Here is a 20,748-nt window from a genome sequence, read left to right on the forward strand (position 1 = left end):
TGCTCAATTTAAGGTTTTTAGGCATTTCTTAAGTAGGACAATGGAACGTAATGGGTTAAATTATAGACTAAACACCACCATTTCCTCCTTTAGTTTCCCATGTGTGAGACATGGAAGTACCATGTGCCAAAGATGAGGTTTCCCCCAAGTCAGTCTGTTGGGAACTTCTAAAGTTGACCTCCTCAGTACCCTCCTGGTCATCCTCACTGTCGCCTTGTTCATCCTCAGAGGATGAGGACTTTTCATCTGAGGAGCTGGCAAAGATGGCCTTGAATAAGTCCATGGATGGGCGGCTACTTTCTCCCTCGGTTGGTGGTGAATCCACACCTTTGTTTACCATCTGAATTAATAGTGAAATAACAGTCAGAAATAAAGAAGCAGGGCGAAGGGAGCCAAACATTCTAGAAAACATTCAAAGACACAGGCAAGCACACATATTTACATTTATGCTTGTGTACATGGGTATCCATAGCCACACGCAGCCTAAATTAAACAATGACATTCACAGAGCATTTATTTTTGTGGTATTTCTCTACAGTGTGCTAATTAAGCAGAAGCAGCTGAAACCTCTCATGGAGACTAGTCATTAAACAGAATTGCAGAGGACTCACAAAAATAAAGTTGAGCAAAATGCTTCTGTTCTACTTTCGAGGGCCTGTCCAAGCCTCCAGGGTCCAATATTAAAAGTAATGCAAAGTGTCTGCTGTAGGAAATACTGAAGAGAAAACTAGGGGCCCTCCATACGAGAGGGAACCAGGAACAGAGCAATAAAATAATAAGGGAAATTCCCTTTGCAATTACACCCTGTTCTTCCTAAAATAGCCCAGGTGATGGACATTCAGACTAACCAAAAAGAAAAAATAAAGAAAATGGGGAGGGGCAGTAATTTTATACAAACCCAGGTCGGCAAACAAGGAACAAAGGTATAAAGACATGGCCACCACTCAAACAGTTTATCACTTGCCAGAGAATTGGGGTAATCTAAGTAAGAAAGGAAGGAGAGAGAATAGGAACCACCTACAGAATGCCTTTCATCCTTCTGTGTTAACACTGAAAATCTCAAGTCAGAGACAAGAAAGATTGTCAAAGATGCACTCATGGTTTGTGCCAGGGGTGGGTCTACACTTGACTACCAGTTCTTGTCTCTCTTGGTCAGTGGCCATTCTCCATGCCACATCACTTCTTTTTTGGGGGGAGAGGGGGCGTAACCAAGGATTGAACTCAGGGGCACTCAGCCACTCAGCCACATCCCCAGTCCTATTTTGTATTTTATTTAGAGACAGGGTCTCATCGAGTTACTTAGCACCTTACTTTTACTGAAGCTGGCTTTGAACTTACAGTCCTCCTGCATCAGCCTCCCCAGCTGCTGGGATTATAGGCATGTGTCTCTGCACCCAGCTTTCATGCTACACCACTTCTAACTGCTAGAGCAGTGTCACAAATACCCACATGAGAAAAAATGGTGCAAGACAGTGGAATTTAGCTAGGCACAGTGGCACATGCCTGTAAATCCCAGCCATTCATGAGGTAGGAGGACTCTGAGTTTAAGGCCAGCCTTTACAAGTCAGGGAGGCCCTAAGCAACTTAGCAAGATCTTGCCTCAAAATAGAAAATAAAAAGGGATGGCTAGACTGTGGAACCAACCCAGATGCCCTTCAATAGATGAATGGATTAAAAAAATGTGGCATTTATACACAATGGAGTATTACTCTGCACTAAAAAATGACAAAATCATGGAATTTGCAGGGAAATGGATGGCATTAGAGCAGATTATGCTAAGTGAAGCTAGCCAATCCCTAAAAAACAAATGCCAAATGTCTTTTTTGATATAATGAGAGCAACTAAGAACAGAGCAGGGAGGAAGAGCAGGAGGAAAAGATTAACATTAAACAGAGACATGAGGTGGGAGGGAAAGGGAGAGAAAAGGGAAATTGCATGGAAATAGAAGGAGACCCTCACTGTTATACAAAATTACATATAAGAGGTTGTGAGGGGAATGGGAAAAAAAAACAAGGAGAGAAATGAATTACAGTAGATGGGGTAGAGAGAGAAGATGGGAGGGGAGGGGAGGGGGGATAGTTGAGGATAGGAAAGGTAGCAGAATACAACAGTTACTAATATGGCATTATGTAAAAATGTGGATGTGTAACTGATGTGATTCTGCAATCTGTATTTGGGGTAAAAATGGGAGTTCATAACCCACTTGAATCTAATGTATGAAATATGTCAAGAGCTTTGTAATGTTTTGAACAACCAATAAAAAAAAAAGGGGGGGATGGGGATGTGGCTCAGTGGCAGATTGGGTTAAATCCCTAGTACAAAAAAAAAAAAAAAATTAAGACAGACATAAAAAGCAGTGATAAAAGAAAGTCAGGCGTGTGCTCAGATCTTGATTTCTAAATATTATTCCCCACTAAAAATATCCAGAGCACCTTGGGGTAAGGACCAATTCTAAAGCTGGGACTGGGAAAAGACAAGATGAGTCCACAGTCACTTCCTTGCCTGGAAGGCAAAATGATGCTCAGAGAATAGGAGGGACATATCAAAAAAACAGCATAATGGATCTTTATTACTTATTAGCCATATGACCTTATGGCTAATAAGTAATAAAGTAAGAACCAAGACTTTTTTCAGGCAAAAAAATATAAGTGCTATTTCAACATGATTTATAAGAAAATCTAAAAAGCTAATCCAAAGACCACATCACCACCTGGGCTATTTTAGGAAGAACAGGGTGGAATTTATACCACTTAAAAATTCAGCAGTAGAGCAAGGCACAGTGGTGCATACCTGTAATCCCAGCTAATGAGAAGGCCAAGGCAAGAGAATACCAAATTCAAGGCCAACCTGGGCAACACAGTGAGACTCTGTCTCAAAAATAAATAAATTTTAAAAATATATAACAGTAAAAACATAATGAACGGGTTCCAGATCCATGGTGGCAGGGGTGGTGGCAGTAGCTGCAGAGCAGGTACCTAACTCTAGAGGGAGACACTTCTTTCCCCTGACTATAGGAGCTGTGGTCCCCGGACTGGAGAGAATCCCACTGCTTTTCTCCTTTTCTGCCCTCCTGCTTCTTGACACAGATTAAGTCAGGAAAAGAAGACCCAGCAAAATAGGGAAATTAAAGGCCCAGTCTTCTAACTAGAGGATGCGAAGGGGGAGTCCAGAGAGTCAGAAGGTATCAGGAAGATGGTGACAAGGAGGAACTCCAGAGAGTGATCCTATAAAATGGCATGTGAACTTCTGATTCATCTCTGAGTTGTACAAACATGATCTGACTCTAACCTGCAAACTATGGGTATCAATCACAGAACTGTAGGGATTCATTGATGTGAATAAGGCTCTGAAAATAAAGGCTCTGAAAACTGAAATGGATCAGAACTGTAGCCCACAGAAAATGGGTTGTGCCTTGTAGCTCAAACCTAACCATGTCCACTGTCTGCTATAGCAAAAGAAAAACAAATAGAATTTTAACAAGACCCAGGATCTCATAACAATGTTTAAACTGTCTAGGTTGAATATCAAAATTATTTGACATAAGAACAATCAGGAAAATCTTAATATAAAATATAATAAACAGATATCAATGCTGAAATGATTAAAAAAAAAACACTGGATTTATAGAAGACTTTAAAGCATCATTGTAACCATGCTCCAAGAATACTGGCAAATAAATGAAAGATAAAAAGGATCTCAGCAGCAAGGCATGGTAATTGGGAGGCTGAGGTAGGAGGATCACAATTCAAAGCCAGACTCACCAATTTAGCAATACCCTGTCTCAAAATAAAAAAATATAAAGGGCTGGGGATAAGGCTCAGTGGGAAAGTGCCCCTAGGTTCAATCCCTAGGACCAAAAATAAAAAGTGGGTGCTACAGTACAGGTAGAGTGGTAGAGTACCCCTGGGTTCAATCCTCATTCCCAGGAGATATATATATATATATATATATACATCTCACACGCACACACTTACACACACACACACACACACACAAAGGAAAAAGGTAGGGGAGGGGAGGGGAGGGGAATCTCAGCAAAGAAATAAAAGGTATAAAGAAGAACTAAATGGAAATTTTAGAAATGTAATATACAATAAGCCAAATGAAAAAAAAATTCATTGCCTGGGCTCAATAGCAGAATGGAAATCACACTGGAAAAAGTCCAAACTTGAAAACAGATCAAAAGAAATTATCTAATTAAAACAAGAGAAAGAAAAAAAGAGATTGACAAAAAACAGACAGAAACTTTTAAGATAAAATTCTAGGATAATATCAACATATCTATGTTATGTCATCAGAATCTCAGAAGAGGAATGAGAGTGTGAAACAGAAAAAAAAAAAAAAATTGAAAAAAATAATGGCTGAAAATTCCCAAATCTGATGAAAGACAAACTCAGTGTTCAGCAGCTCAGCAAAATAAATTAAAAAAAAAAATATGTACTCTGACATCATAATCAAACAGCTAAAAGGGAAAGCCAAACTAAAAACTTGAAAGCTGCCAGAGGAAAAAAATCACCTGATAACAAACAGAACAAAATTTTGAGTGACTGCAGGTTTCTCATCACAAACCATGGAGAGCAGAAGGAAGTAGCATAAAATTTTTTATAGGACTAAGAGAAGGAAATTGCTAACCCAGAATTCTTGGGCCTGGAGAATGTAGCTCAGTGGTAAAGTACATGCTTTTCAAAGTCTTAAAAATTAAAATCAAATAAAAAATTTAAACCCAGAATTCTATACCTAGTGAGAACATCCTTCAGAAAGAAGATGAAATATATAAGACATTCTCATATGAAGGAAACTTAAGGGAATCAGCTATTTAAACTGCTATAAAAGAAACACTCAAGGAAGTTCCTCAGAAGAAATGGTAAGAGAGGGACACCTAGAATCTCAGGAATGATGAAACAACAACAAAATAGTATGAGAAAATAAATAAAGCTATTATCTCCACATCAGTTCTTTTGAAATATGTATAACAATGGAAAGCAAAAATTAAGCCAGAAATAGTAGTACACAACTAGAGGCTGAGGAGGATCCAGAATTCAAGGCCAGCCTGGACAACCCAACGAGACCCTGCCTCAAAATAAAAGTAAAAATGGCTAGGAATGTAGCTCAGGGGTACAGTACAAGACCCTGGGTTTAATCCCCAGCACAATAAATAAATTAACTGTACAGCCATACGATGAAATACTATTCTGCAAAAACAAGAAGGATATATGTATTTACAATTATATATACACATATTGATAAACCTCAAAGGTATGAGCTGAGTGAGACACATCTGATTTTTATACATCATTCTGCAAGTGGCAAAACTATAGAGACAGCACACCTCAGTGGTTAGGATGGGGCTGACAGCCTGAGGGAGTTTTTCAGGGTGATAACCACTTGCAGCCTTACTGTAGTGGTGGTTACACAAACCTGCATATGTGCTAAAACTCACTGAACTATATATTCAAAAAAGAGTCAATTTTGACATAACTTTAAAAAAACAAAAAATTTAAATGAGCTTATTATTAGAAATTAAAACTGAATTTTTTTTATTAAGTTCACTTTTTAACTTATTAAGGAAGTCATCTTAAAAACCCCAATGTATATTTTCTCTACCAAAAAGGACACTTATTTAGAAATCACATTTTCCAACATAGACATACTGAGTTTTGTTTCAATGGTTGATGCTAAGTGAAAGTCACAGAGAAGTTTATTATTTCTCCTCAAATGATTAAATTTAGGACTGAATTGTTGGACTAAAGAGCAGGCACCAACCAACTACAACCCAGAGGCCAAATTTAATCTACCCCTTGTTTCTATAAGTAAAGCTTTATTGAAACATAGCCATACTGATGTACATAGTTGCCTATGACTTCCTTCACACCCAACAGCCAAGTTGAATAGTAACAATAGAGATAATTTGGCCCACAAAGCATAAAATATTTAATATTCTGCCCTTACAGAGTCAGTTTGCTGACCCCTGCTATTGAGTAATGAGAAGAAAACATCACCATGATAAAGCCCAAGGTCATTGTCAGCCAGGCAAAGAGAACTTCCCTAGAAGCCCCAAATACCTTATTTGAGAGTGATTCTGGTACATGCTCTTCCTCTTTGTTTACTAAGGGACTGGACTCTTGTTTAGGTGGACCAACTTTTGATCTAGCCAAACTTAAAAATTCACTAATGGAATCTTCTTTCTTTTCTTGTTTAGCTGTATCCCACCTGGATGGTTTCCTTGGCTCTGAAAGGAACGACATGGACATAACATTGGAATTAGCAAGAAAAGGGCAAGATCTTCTTTGATGTTCTTTCATTCAGAAGAATTTCAGTGCACCTACAATGGCCCAGCACAAGGTGCTATGGATGTGGCAGGAACAGAGATAGCTCTGACCCCAAAGAGTAAATATCTGTCCATTCTAACATGAGTTAACTTATGAATATGAGCAATTCTCTCAGTGGCAGGAGAGTCTGCACCATGTGTACCCTTAGGACTAAACCACCCTTTACCTGTTTTCCCAACTGGTGAAGAGTGGAACCCTGTAGTACACAGACCCCAGGAAGCCCTACTCACTGTCAGGACCGCAGTGCTGTGGTACTTTTTCACTCGATGGTTGGGTTGTGGGCGAGGAAGATGTCACTGGGAGTGTCAAAAAGTTGAAGACTGAGTATTTGTCACGTTTCACTCTTGGGAGGCCAACTAAAGTTGAACTAGGGAATGAAAAAGAAAAAAGATATAATTTCAATAACAGGGCTGGGGATGTGGCTCAAGCGGTAGCGCGCTCGCCTGGCATGCGTGCGGCCCGGGTTCGATCCTCAGCACCACATACAAACAAAGATGTTGTGTCTTCCGAAAACTAAGAAAAAATAAATGTTAAAAAAATAATAATAATTTCAATAACAACTGCTAAGATAAAATCCACTTCTTTCTTTTTGAAAATATTTTTTTAGATGTTGATGGACCTTTATTTTATTTATTTATTTATACATAGTGCTGAGAATCGAATCCAGTGCCTCACACATGTGAGGAAAGCACTTTACCACTGAGCCACAACCCCAGCCCTCAAATCCACTTTTTATTAAGTTTTCTGTTGCACAGTTTTCACCAGCTCTCCTACTTGACCATAAGGTCCCCTAAGAGTTTTCACTTCTCAAAGCAGTTCACAAATTTTGAATGACTCTTTTTTTTTTTTTTTTTTTGGTACTGGGAATTGAACCAGGAGTGCTAGAACCCCTGGGTTTTGGGAATTGAACCCAGGAGAGCCACCTCTCCAGCCCTTTTTTACATTTTTTATTTAGAGACAAGGTCTTGCTTACTGCTTAGGGCCTCCCTCAAATGGCTCACTTTATTTATTTTAATTTTTTTTAGAGAGAGAGAGAGAGAGAGAATTTTATTTATTTTTTAGTTTTTCAGGGGATACAACATCTTTTGTTTTGTAAGTGGTGCTGAGTATCGAACCCGGGTCACATGCATGCCAAGTGAGCGCGCTACTGCTTGAGCCACATCCCCAGCCCAAATGGCTCACTTTAGAGCTCATGAGTTTTTCCTTTTATTATAGTAAGTGCTGGAATTTAATTTTGAAAATGGATTTCCACCAAGGAAAAGTTCCATTGCTAAAAACATATACATTTCCAAACAAGGTCTGGTTTAACTGTATGTGCTTTATGGCAGTGTTTATGATCAAATCTTTTAAGTGTGAATTACAAAAGGAACATTAAAGGGCTGGGAATGTGGCTCAAGTGGTGGCGCGCTCGCCTAGCCTGTGTGAGGCACTGGGTTCGATTCTCAGCACCACATAAAAATAAAATAAAGATACTGTGTCCATCTAAAACTAAAAAAAAAATATTAAAAAAGGAGCATTAAAAAGATAGCAAACAAAGGCATTAAATTTTCATAATTAGACATATCTTAGTTTCAAACCTTCAATATGGAATAAAATTTGCTATCTGAATATCTGTTTTTTGAATTTCGGTTTTAGCAAAAAATTAATAGAAGTTAACCAAGTCTGCAAAATTTGCAACTACAAAGATTCACAATTTTATCTAGAGAAAGGGAACTTAAAAGGTATATAAGGAGAAAGTGAGCTTTCATATGAGGGACTGGGTTTTGTACTGATGTAAAGACAGATTTATCAACTTACTCTGGATAAGGGTCAGGGACGTTAAACCTCTTACACAGAAGTTTGTCAGGGTGCCACTCAAATGTGTCTCTGGTAAGCTTTCCAAACATCTTCATCTTCACAGCTGACTGTTTATCATTGACATCATTCTGGAAAAAGACATGATTCAGTTTCATCAAGTGGTCACACAATTCACCTGACTGCTTTTCCATTTTTCAAGCTTAATTCTCTGGCACTTCCATAAAAAATAAAATAACATTCAAGCAATTGTCTAGAATTACAAAAGAGCCCATGCTATAACATTTTTGCTTATGTACCTTGGATGCGAAAATATAAAATTGTTTCTTATTCTACTGTGCCCTATGTATTTTGATCTTTTCACTGAGGGATTTAAAATGTTTAGCTGTTGTTTTAATTTTAAAATTTACCAGGGACCTGGGGATGTAGTTTTACAGCTCATGTGTAGCAGATTGGAGGAGTAGGATAGGGTAGGATGGACATATAGGATAGCATCAAATTCACCCAGTAGGAACATAATAGAGACAGACCTCTTGGTCCCGAGGGACTTCAACTTGATCTGAATCATCTTCCTCCTTTGCATGAGTGAACCTGGAGGACAAGGTTGAATGGGAAGACACGTACAGCTGGGCCGCCCGAGCAAACTCTTCCCGCTCACGGCCTCGCTCCCACTCGGTCATACTAGGATCCAGGCAACGTTCCAGAGCATCTATGTACAGGGAACAAGATACTGCTCACTTCTAGGAAAAAGAAGGGGCTTAAAGAAGACCAGGTGGTGGGTATCACTGTATTCCTATGTCGTTCACCACAGGAAACGTGTGTTGAGTGGTACTTCTCATGTAATTTTGCTCTTTCCTTTAACATGCTGCTTTTATTGAATCCTGTCTACATAGAATAGAGAAAACCATTTGGAAGGTCAGCACTTGATTGAATTTTGAAAAGCAAGGACCTTGCTTGTCATCACTTCCAAACAATGATTAAATTCATCGCAATTATATGCCTATGTCTTGGCAGAAAAGCATTTTCTTTATCGTTTTTCTTTAGTTTTATAAACCAACAGTAGAGGGGCGAAGGTTCTTAGAAGAGAGTAAAGGCACAGTAAAGAGGGCTGGGGTTGTGGCTCAGCAGTAGAGCACTTGTTTAGCATGTGTGAGGCCCTGGGTTTGATCCTCAACACCACATATAAATAAATAAAATAAAGGTATTGTGTCCACCTACAACTAAAAAAATGATAAAATTAAAAAAGAAAAAGAAAAGGCACAGTAAAGAGACTTTATATTCCCCAAAGATCTGTTGTTGAAAAACAACCCCTTGAATTTGTTAAGGACCTGTCACAAGAATCACTCTATATAATAGCAGTCCCCTTTCTCATCCTTTCCATGTTTACTTCATAGATCACTATTTCTCTTCATATAAAGGTTTAATAACCAACTACCTCTTCAAGTCAAATTTTAGACTGATTTAGGACTGGACAGTTAGGATCTTAAGATAAAGCAAGAGATGATGTTTTTTCTTGGTGAGAAAAGCCACACTTATAGAAGTCAAGGATTTATAAACAGTAAATTAATTTAACATTAACCACTGCCAAGACATACTTTGATTTAAACAGCTCTTTCAGATCTGAGGTACAGAAAAATATAAGCTAATTGTTCTTACTTCATTAGGTCAAGAGCCAGGGCCTAAAACCTCAGACAAGTGAAAACACTAGCAGAACAGAATACTTTAAATCTTGGAATAGGATGAGAATAGAGAGAATGCTACCAACCCTGGCTGAGGTGTGAGAGTCACAGGCCTAGTACCCACCTTTCTGACCCTTTTTCATATGTTCTAAGAATTCTTCATATCGTTTTTGTTTTTCTGGATCTTTAGCAAAAGGTTTGAAGTTGCTGGCTCTTGTGGCTGTCCCAGCCCCCAAGGCCATGCGCCAAGAGCAGTGTCTGAGGTCTGATGAGGAGGACTGAAGTCTGCTGTTTGCGGCATTCTGGGCCAGACTCCTGGCCTTGAGTTGAGCTGCTTTCAGGTCAGCTGCATGCTTCATTTCTTTGATTCTCTCTCTATCTTTTTGGGACAGGAACTCTAACACTGAAGTATCTGAACCTAAAAAAAATAGAATTAAGTAAAGATGAAAAGTATCACAGTATATCTACACTTCTCTGTACGTATATTTTCAATATTACGAATTTACATAATTGGAGATGAATATTTTATGTTTAGTGTTTCATCTTACTAATACATCCCCATGAACCTGAGGGCCGTAAAATAATGAGACAAAACAGGTGACAAAAATGGAGGATAATACTTGGATATTTATGTAAGCATAAGGGCATAGTGGTGCATGCCTATAATCCCAACTACTCAGAAGGTTGAGGCAGGAAGATCATGAGTTCAAGGCACCCCAAAAAACACAACGCAACCCTGTCTGCACTGGGATACAGCACAGTGGTAGAGCACTTGCCTAGTATGCCTAAGACCCTGGGTTCTACCCCAGCACCATCAAAAACAAACAACAAATAAAACAAAAGTGTTTAAAGCACAGTCCTGCCGGCATAAGCCCTGGTCCACAGCATAGAGCTATCCACCAAGCACTCATTCCTGTCACAAACGCTTATTAGGTGCCAATTTCACATCGGGCACTGACCCAAGGTTGAAGGAACTTTGCAGATGAGATCCCTCCTTTCACTAGTGAGGGAAATGGGTAGGAAAAAAGCCAAAGATGAAAAAGACAAGGTGACATAACTGTGAGTGACTTAAGTGAGTAGGCTGGGAATGGAGAGGGAGATGGGGAACAGAATTAGCTTATATGATGGTCAGTGAAGGCCCAGAAGGCCTCTTAAAGAGATAATACTTAAGATACATCTCAAGTAAAATATAAAGAGACAAACTTACACAAATATGAGGAAAGAACAAAGGCAGAGGAAATAGCAAAGACAGTCCCAGAGTTGTCATCCTGGCTGGAGAGTTCAAGTGCAGAAAGGGGGATCATAAAGCTGATTGCAGGGAAGTTAAAAGAAAATAGTATAATATGTGGCTTGAAAAGTAGGCCAGGGCTGGACATGGTGGCATATACCTGTACTCCCAGCAGCTCAGGATGTTGAGACACAAGTTCAAGACCATCCTCAGCAACTTATCGAGGCCCTAAGCCACTTAGTGAGACCTTGTCTCAAAATAAAAAAAGAAAGGGCTGGGGATGAAGATAAGTGGTAAATTGCCCCTGGTTAAATCCCCAGTACCTCCACCCCCCCACACACAAAAAAAAAAAGGTAGGCCAGGGCAGGGCTGGATTGTACAGGGGCTGTGGGATTACTTAAGTATGAGAGGCACCAGAGAGTTGTAAGGAACTACTGATGTAACTACTGAAGGGAATGCACCAAAAGCAGGAGGAAGGGAAATAAGAAGACCAAAAAGGAGGTTGCTGGCTACAGCCAGGTGAGAGAAGATGGTGGATAGACCTGGGTGGGAGCAACAGAAATGCAGACAAGTGAACAGAGTCCCCATGATTGCTGGAGGAAGAGTTGAAAGAACTTGCCAGGGAAGGAAGGAAAAGAGAAGAACTAAGAATCAGGATTCTCCCATTCTGTTTTGAGTGGTAGCCACTGGGAAAATTTGGGGAAGAATGCGGGGGATCTAGACATCTATTTTGGTTGATTATATTTGAGATACCATTAGCTCCCAAATGGAAATCTTATAGAACATAAGCCCCTGAAAGTCCAAGGCATCTCATGGTGGGTCTTTTTGATGCACCCTGCAGAGCATTCTCCATGTTTTCCACACTTTTAGGCACACTATTCCTTTTAGGCTTTCAAAAGGCAAGCTGAATAACCTCCCTAGCTCCAGGGAGAAAAAGCATACTTTCCCAGGCCCTGCCCGAAAAGGCACATATGTCCCCAGTCTTAACCACATTCCTAAGATAAGTATCAAAAGCCTGGAAACAGCTGGGCTTAAGGTAAAGGCTGATTTTACAACAGAACCCAAACTGAAAGCAGAAAACAGGTCTTAAACACTTTGCTACCTCTCCACCACTTTTTATTTTTTATTTTGAGATGTGGTCTCACTAAGCTGTTGAGGATCTTGCTAATTTGCTGAAGCTGACCTCAAACTTGTAATTCTACTACCTCAGGCTCCTGAGTCACTGGAGCCTGATATAATCCCAGTGATTATAAACATGCGCCACTACACCAGGCCATATGCTGCTGACAATAAGTGACATTAGTCCAATAGTTTGGGAGTACAAAAGCACATAAAGAACTGCAGTGGGAAAACCACAACTTTCCAAGCTGGGTGTGGTGCTGCACACCTGCACACTTATAAGCCCAGCCACTCAGGAGATTTAGGCAAGGCCAACCCAAGTAGTTTAACAAGACTCTGTCTCAAAATAAAAAATAAAAAGGGCTGGGTATTGGTATAAGTTCAAGGCCTTGAGTTCAACTCCCAGCCCTAAAAAAAAAAGCAAAAACACAATTTTCCATTTTGACTTTGATGAGACGGTTGTTTTAAATGTAATGATTTCACTCTCCTCCATGGCACATACCTTGAACGGGTGTCTCTCCTAGCAACACTGCCCGCTTGGAGGCATTCAGTTGGTGCCTGCTATGTGTCCCTGGGTCTTGTGTTGCTTTTCCAGCTGACTCTGATAACACCTGAAGTAAGTGGGAGTTCCCTGAGGCCGCAGCTACCACAGGTCTGAAATAATGCACCGGTCGATAGTCTTTTGGCAATTCAGGGGGTTGATAAATCTTAACAAAACAAAATAAAACCCAGAAAATAAAGACTAAGATCATGTTAGATTTAACCAAAAAACCCCTTTACCTCTGAGCATCGTTAACCCTACCTCTTTCCAAGTTGACATTCAGCAGGTAGACAGCAGTGGATTGGTCAGGCCATGTATCCAGACTGCATCTCTGGGGGGTCACCAGAACCACATTGTTCCAGTATTCACACATTTTGAATGTAATGTGGCATTACATTACAATGTGGCAAATGAGCCCACTTCTACATATAGATACTAATATGCATGTTTTATATGATGAGAGCAATAAAGATGATAACAGATAACACAATAAAATGGCTCACATGCAGAACTGGCCCATTGTAAAGCAGAAAACTTAGAAAAGTATGATTTGAGGTTTTTGGAAAAAATACCAACTTCAAATTAGTTACTTTAAAATTCAGAACTCTTTTTTCTATGTTAACAAATTGAAACTTGAAGGCTTTCTTTTTGATCCAAAGCATTTTTAATTCAAAAGCTGACAAAGTGCCAGGCACTGTGGCACACACCTATACTCGGATATAGCTCAGTGGTAGAGCACCCCCAAGATTCAACCACAGTACCAAAAACAAACAAAAAAACTGACTAAAATGAAGCTGAAATATATTTGGGAAATTTGAGTTTTTAATTCTGAAGGCATTAATTGATGGCAAACAGATAAGTTTTAAAAAGTATTGCTTTCTATTTTGCAGTGCTAGAGATTGAACCCCGGACCCCATGCATCATGCTAGGCGGGTACTCTACCACTGGGCTACACCGCAGAGCAAATCCCCAGCTCAGCATTAGACTTTTTTTTTCTTTCTATTTTTTTTTAAATATTTTTTAATTGTTGATAGAACTTTATTTATTTATTTATATGTGGTGCTGAGAATTGAACGCAGCGCCTCACACATACCAGGTAAGTACACTACCGCTGAGCCCCAGACCCAGCTCCATCTATTTTTTTTTTTTTAATTAGAGAATTTTAGTTGGACATAGTATTTGGATTCATTTTGACAACATCATGCGTGTATGGAATTTGACTTACACTTTCCCTCTCCTACTTCTTCCCACTATTCTCCTTCCTCTACTCTACTGATCTTCCTTTCACATACTTACTTATCTATGTTTGATTGGTGCTTTCTACGAATACACAAAGGGGAATTCCTTGTGGTATATTTATATATACACATAACATGATTTCATTAAATCATTAAATTCATCCACATTTCCTCCCCTTTCCTGTCCTTCCTACCTCCCTCTCAATCACCTTCTTTTTTTTTAATATTTCCACAGCCCATCTCAATCACCTTCTTCTACTCTACTGATCTTCCTTATTATCTTTATGGTATCCAACACCACCACCCTACCAGCACCCCCATCCCTGGCTTTTTGCACTTATTTTGTTCTAGCTTCCACATTCAACCCTTAATTTTCTGGGTCTGACTTATTTCACTTAGCAGTGTTTTCCATTTCTATCCATTTACCAGCAAATGTCATAATTTCATACTTTTATGTAGTTTTTGGTACCAGGAATTGAGCCCAGAGGTGCTTAACCACTGAACTATAGCCATATCCCCAATTCTTTTTTTCTTTTTGAGACAGAATCTCACTGAGTTGCTTAGGATCCCACTAAATTGTTGAAGCTGGCCTTGATCTTGCAATCCTCCTGCCTCAGCCTCCCAAATCACTGGGATTAGATGCATGCACTACCACACCTAGGTATTTCTTTTGAGAAATGTCTATTTATTTCTTTTGCCCACTTATTAATTGGGTAATTTGTATTTTTGGTGGCTTTAGAGGTTTTGTTGTTGTTGTTTTAGTTCTCTATATATTCAGATATTAATGCCCTGTAAGAGGAGCGGCTGGCAAAAATTTCTCTCCCATTCTATAGGCTCTCTCTTCATGTTCTTAATCATTCCCTTTGCTGGTCAGAAGTATTTTAATTTGATTGGCATCCCATTATTGTTTCTTGGTTTTATTTCTTGAGCTTCAGGGGTCTTGTTAAGGAAGTTGGTGCCTATACCCATATATTGGAGTGTTGAGCCTATGTTTTCTTCTAGCAGGTGCAAAATTTCTTGTCTAATTTCTAAGTCTTTGATCCACTTTCAATTGATTTTTGTTCAGTGTTGAGAGCCACAGTTTAGTCGGAATGACACCTGGCATTTTGCTAGAGGGTATGGTTGAAAGGTGACCTTGCTCCGCCCACTACTTTGGAGTTCCAGTTGAGTTCTCCCAGGGGTTCCCGGAGCCTGGGGGGGGGGGGGGAGTGTGTTCCGGGGAAAGTGTGTGTAGAGTGCCGGTGAGAGTTCGGGAATAAACATTTGCTGTTTAAAACTACAAGGCTTTGTGGCGGCTTGGTTATTTGTGCTCAGCCAGACTGTGGCAGTACAGGGTGAGAGATGGGGATCTAGTTTCATTCTTCTACATATGGCTACCAGTTTTCCCAGCACCATTTTTTAAAAAGGCTATCTTTTCTCCAACATATATTTTTGGTACCTTTGTCAAATATCAGATGACTGTATCCATGTGGGTTTGTCTCTGTCTTCTATTCTACTCTCTATGTCTTTTTTTTTTTTTTTTTTTTTTTAAGAGAGAGAGAGAGAGAGAGAATTTTTTTTTAAGATCTATGTTTTAGTTATTGGCGGGCACAACATCTTTGTATGTGGTGCTGAGGATCAAACCCGGGCCACACGCATGCCAAGCGAGCATGCTACCGCTTGAGCCACATCCCCAGCCCTTCTCTATGCCTCTATGTCTATTTTGATGCCAATATCATGCTGTTTTTGTTACTACAGCTTGTAGTATAATTTGAGATCATTGTGATGCCTTCTGCATCCCTCTTCTTGCTCAGGATTGTTTTGGCTATTCTGGGTCTCTTATTCTTCTAAATAAATGTAAGGATTTTTTTTTTTTTTTCTAATTCTGTGAAGAATGTCACTGGTATTTTTATGGGAAATGCACTGAATCTGTATAATGCTTTTGGTCATATTGCCATTTTGGCAATATTAATTCTGCCTAACCCAGAACATGAGAGGTCTTTCCATCTTCTAAGTTCTTCTTCAATTTCTTTCTTCAGAGTTCTATAATTTTCATTGTAGATATTTTTAACCTCCTTGATTAAATTAAAGCCAAAATATTTTATTTTATTTTTTTTAGGTTATTGTGAATGGGATAGTTTTCACAATTTCTTTCTCAGCAGAATCATTATTGGAAGACAGGAAAGCTATGGATTTTTGAATGGTGATATCTTGTATCTTGCTCCTTTGCTGAATTCTTTTATCAGTTCTAAAGGTCTTCTGGTCATATTAGATATTTTTAAATAACTGCATTAAATGGTATCCCACTCTTGATATAATAAACACATATTAACAGATCTTTAGGTCATCTTCTAGATTTGTGGGGGTTTTTTAAATTTTATTTTATTATTTGTTCTAAGGATTGAACCCACTTGCAAGGTAAGTACTCTACCACTGAGCTACATCCCCAGTACTTTTTTAAATTTTAGTTTAAGACAGATCATGCTAAGTAGCCTAGGCTGGCTTTGAACTTGTGCTCCTCCTGCCTTAGCATCCCATGCAGCTATGATTGTATGCATCACAATACCCAGCTATTTTCTAGATTTTGGAGCTTCCAGAAAGTAGGAACTGAGTCACCTCTGAATTCTAGCAGGTGAAGCCCTGGCCCCTTTCTGGCTGTGGCGCTCAGTCCCAGGTGCACACTGGACTGGTCTATGGAATTTTCCTCTTTGGTTAGGAGCTACTTGAGCCCAGGATTTGATCCGATCCGTATGCATTTATTTAGAACCCAAAGTCTCATGCATGTACATACTCTATTATTGAGTCACATCCAAAAACCAGTCCTGTTTATCCTTGAATGAGTACTTCATTTTAAAATTAGGCTCTCTTTCCATACACGTAAAAACCTTACATTCTCCCTTAATGTTATTTGACATTTCTGGTAATGAAAGCAGCTTACATGTGTCCAATATTTTAAAAGATTAGCAACTGGATATTTTGAACACAATATTACTACTGATTGACCTTTATAAAGCAGAATATGTTTTTCTGGACAACTGTTAGTAACTTAGACTTTTATTTTTTTAATCTAAAATTGCTTTATCTTTTCAATGAATATCATAACTCAGATTACTGAGCAGCAAATATTTTAAGCACCAAACCAGTAAAGAAATTTTTAAATAAAAAAGTTGTTCTTACTTTCTTAGACGATAAAGATTTAGAAGCCAAGGAAAATCCATCCAAAATTTTGCCAATGTATCGAAGATCTTTCTCTGATTCTACAAAAATGATGTATTGATTAATTCTAGAAGTATAGGCAATTAAATTGACACAAAGACATGAGCTTATCTGCAAGAATATAAATCATACATGTCACAGGTGTTATCACTTTAAGGTAGCAGTAAGGAGAAAACCTAATGGCATGGAAAGCCCTCACACCTCTGTTGACACAGTGACTGGTGACCCAGCCTGTACCGCCCTCAGCTGATTAATTGCCCAGACATGAGGATATGACCTCCCAAAACAAAGGGCCTTGGGTCCTGAGCCTACAGATAACTCTATGGGGTAAAAACCTCAAGTAAAACCATTAAAGGGACAAAAATGGGTAAAAATAGAAATCTTCTTAAAATTTTATTTATTTATATGTGGTGCTGAGAATCGAACCCAGTGCCTCACACATGCTAGGCAAGTGCTCTACCACTGAGTTAAAACCCCAGCCCCCAAAATAAAAATCTTAACTGTGAGAGTCATCTCTAAAACTAGGTGAAAAACCACAGGGAGGCTACCCCAATTTCCTTAGCAACAATCCAAATACAGCACAAAAGGCAACATAATCAGGTCAGTTTGTAATCTACCCCAGCACAATTTAAAAGGTACTTTTGTCTGTTTCACAAATGAAATTCTAACAGGATATAAAGATCACAAACTGAAGAAACTGAATGACCAATGCCCTCCAGTCCCAGAGCAGGGACTGTCAACTAGACAGGGAGAACCCCATTGACAAAGGCCCTTTGATTCTCAAGGACTCACTGCACAAAGTGATTATGGCAAAAGTGTATTTACACAACTGCATTTTCTACAGCAAAAAGCCCCTTCTACAGGACAATCTCAAACATTTACCCAAGCTAAGTGTTCAGAAGCAGGCCCAGCCCACAGTGCAGGTGAGCTGAGGTTTGGAGCAGCTAGTAATACAGCACCACCATGTAATTAATTATCCTTTCCACAAAAATCACTTTGCATTTCAATTTAGTTGAACTTTCCTCTTAGCTTCTAGAAGTTCCTAAAATTCTAGAAGGCAATTTAGGATTAAATTTCACATCCCTGGAATTTTGTATTCTTTTAAAACTCAAATATTTTACTTTCACTGTTTTATTCTAAACAATTTTGAAGAAGTAACAAATGTATATAAAGATAAAGCCAAAAGAATATTATGACCTATTGATAGTGGAAAAAAATATGAACAATTTAAAAGTCAATAATGGAGGTTTTTGGGTAAAATGAAGATAGATTTACTTGGTGAAAAACCATACAGTAGAAACTATAGATATTGTGGCCCTGGGGATTGGAAAGGGTCCAAAGCAGAGACACACAGGGGAAGCTGCAGGGCTCAAAGGAGACACTCTCCAGCATTCCTGGGGAAGGGTGCTATATAAGAGAAAAGTGAAAGGTTTGACTCAGAAGGCAGATTTAAAGGGCTGAGGATGTGACTCAGTGGTAGACTGCTTGCCTAGTATGCGTGAGGGCCTGGGTTTGATCCCCAGTTCCACACACACACACAAAAAAGGCAGATTTAAATATGTATGTTATTATATAGCATTAACTACTATAGAATTTACATATTGATATTATTAATTTAATTACATATATTAATTATTGCTATAATTTATATGATTAACAATTGGTATTAATATATAGAATAGGATCAATTTCATTTCCCTACCAGTTTCTAGGTACGCTGAATAATTACTATACTACATTTTAAAATAATATAATTAGCATAAATATTAAAAATATTAATATGTTGATAACTATGTAACAAAATATGAATAATTAATGTGCAATTGTATATTTAATGTAATTATAATAATATAGTATGATAACATAAGAGTGTTAATATGTTATCATCTTTTAAGTTGTGAAAATAATTTATGAACTGGGTAGAAAAATCAGAAACTACAAGTAAAAGTAGCCTAATTACCACCCTGAGGTAATGCCTACAAATGTTGGTATATACACCCTTGGCGTCCTGTGTAAAACCATGGGTTCTTTACATGGCAATGACAATAGTGGCTGCTCACACTTAAGAAGCCCTTGCTCAGTACCCAGCCTGTTCTTAGCTCTTTATGTACAGTAGCATCTCCATAGCTAGGTATTTCACAGTCATCCCATCTTCCAGACAAGGATGCTGAAGCAGAGAGGTTAAGACTGCAGCTGATAGATGGGGAGAGCCCAGACTAGAATCCAGGCCAACTCTCCAGAATTTGTGTTTCCAGTCATTGTACCAACTACCTTTAAAAACTGCCTACACTAGTTCTCCTTCTTCTAGAAATATAAAGCATCTTGAGAGCTAATGCTCATATTCATATATTCCTCTGTAATACTTAAATTACTTCATCATGAAAAGTCAGAGATATTTGAGGGTGTGTGCGTGTGTTTAAAGTATTGGGTATTAAACCCAGGGCCTCACACATGCTAGGCAAGCATCCAAACACTGAGCTACATCCCCAGCCCTTGAAATATATTTGACAAGAGTTAAAACAAACTTTATCTGACTATAGCTAACATGTCTGAATAGATTTTTTTTATCTCAGCTCTCACCTCTTGACTTACTTAGATTATTGTTATTACTGTAACCAAGGGAATAATACATGCTATGTATTCAGTTTGCTGATCTGTGTGTCAAACACCCAGTTATGCCATCTAATCAACAACCTCCAGAATGGACTTTAACCTCACTTTAAAAAGGAAAATTAGAATTCAAATTTGGGTATGATTGACTCTAAATTACACACTACTGATACTTAATTCTGCACTATTTACCCTCTTGTACCATTTCTGGAAAGAAAACTGAAATATTAATTTAATCATATGATCTGAATCACCATAAACTCTGACTTGAGATTCACCTTGTGCTGAAAGATGTCCATCTCTGACATCAGTGAGAACCCTTTAAGTGACAGGGGCTCAAGCAGGGAAGCAGGCTGGGCACCAAGCTCTTTCCTATTGCAGACTATTGGTATACCTATCATCTGGTCCCACATCTGGCTCTATGACCTGCCACTTGAGTTGGCTTACTCTGACCACCTGCCCAGTTCCTTGAGCTCCAAGAGCTTCTTCCCCTGACCCACTGCCAGCTCTGACCAGCAAGCATGGGTACCTGTCCACACATTCACTCCATCTCTGATCCCAGACCTCTCCTTCCTACCCAAAGGCCCCAAATTGACTGCCTGTTTTGGCCTTGGCCTTGTCTAAACACTACTTTTTTCTTACAAGCCACAGTGGGTCTCTCTTCTCCCTTCTATTTCTCATCCTGCATCATTGACCAATAATCCCCTACTCCATGGAGATCGACACTAGTACGAATCTTTCAATCTCTTGTTTCCAAGATTCTTGTTCCTACCATTGATTATGGGTCATGGAATTACCTTTCTGACTTTTGTACTGCTTGGGTGCTGTCCAGCCATATAGTCCATCTCCAGGCTCCTCATCCTTTAAAACAGTGTCATACTTGGATAGAGTTTCTGTGGCATAGATATCATCGTCTTCCTCTTCTAGGGCACCCACACCAAAAGCCTTCAGAAAACAAGGGTTCAAACTGAGCAGGTTTTAGGGTATATCTGCATCAAAGGATAAACTAACTGCT

General features: G+C 38.9%; 1 protein-coding gene across 2 annotated transcripts in view; it reads right to left on the reverse strand.

Moving 5' to 3' along the window:
- Gpatch1 (G-patch domain containing 1) overlaps window positions 1–20,748 on the reverse strand; it is a 45,225-nt gene that overhangs the window by 9,881 nt on the left and 14,596 nt on the right. For both annotated transcript variants that reach the window (XM_076838378.1, XM_076838379.1), the window contains exons 8-16: window positions 20,531–20,678; window positions 17,085–17,164; window positions 12,652–12,856; window positions 9,927–10,220; window positions 8,654–8,832; window positions 8,127–8,254; window positions 6,560–6,696; window positions 6,063–6,229; window positions 121–340 (exon numbers count right to left, since the gene is read on the reverse strand). In XM_076838378.1, coding sequence (XP_076694493.1) covers window positions 121–340; window positions 6,063–6,229; window positions 6,560–6,696; window positions 8,127–8,254; window positions 8,654–8,832; window positions 9,927–10,220; window positions 12,652–12,856; window positions 17,085–17,164; window positions 20,531–20,678 — 1,558 coding nt within the window. The remainder of the gene's footprint in view (window positions 1–120; window positions 341–6,062; window positions 6,230–6,559; window positions 6,697–8,126; window positions 8,255–8,653; window positions 8,833–9,926; window positions 10,221–12,651; window positions 12,857–17,084; window positions 17,165–20,530; window positions 20,679–20,748) is intronic.

This window comes from Callospermophilus lateralis, chromosome 18 (assembly GCF_048772815.1).
Source record: "Callospermophilus lateralis isolate mCalLat2 chromosome 18, mCalLat2.hap1, whole genome shotgun sequence".
In the NCBI taxonomy this organism is placed as follows: Eukaryota; Metazoa; Chordata; class Mammalia; order Rodentia; family Sciuridae; genus Callospermophilus; species Callospermophilus lateralis.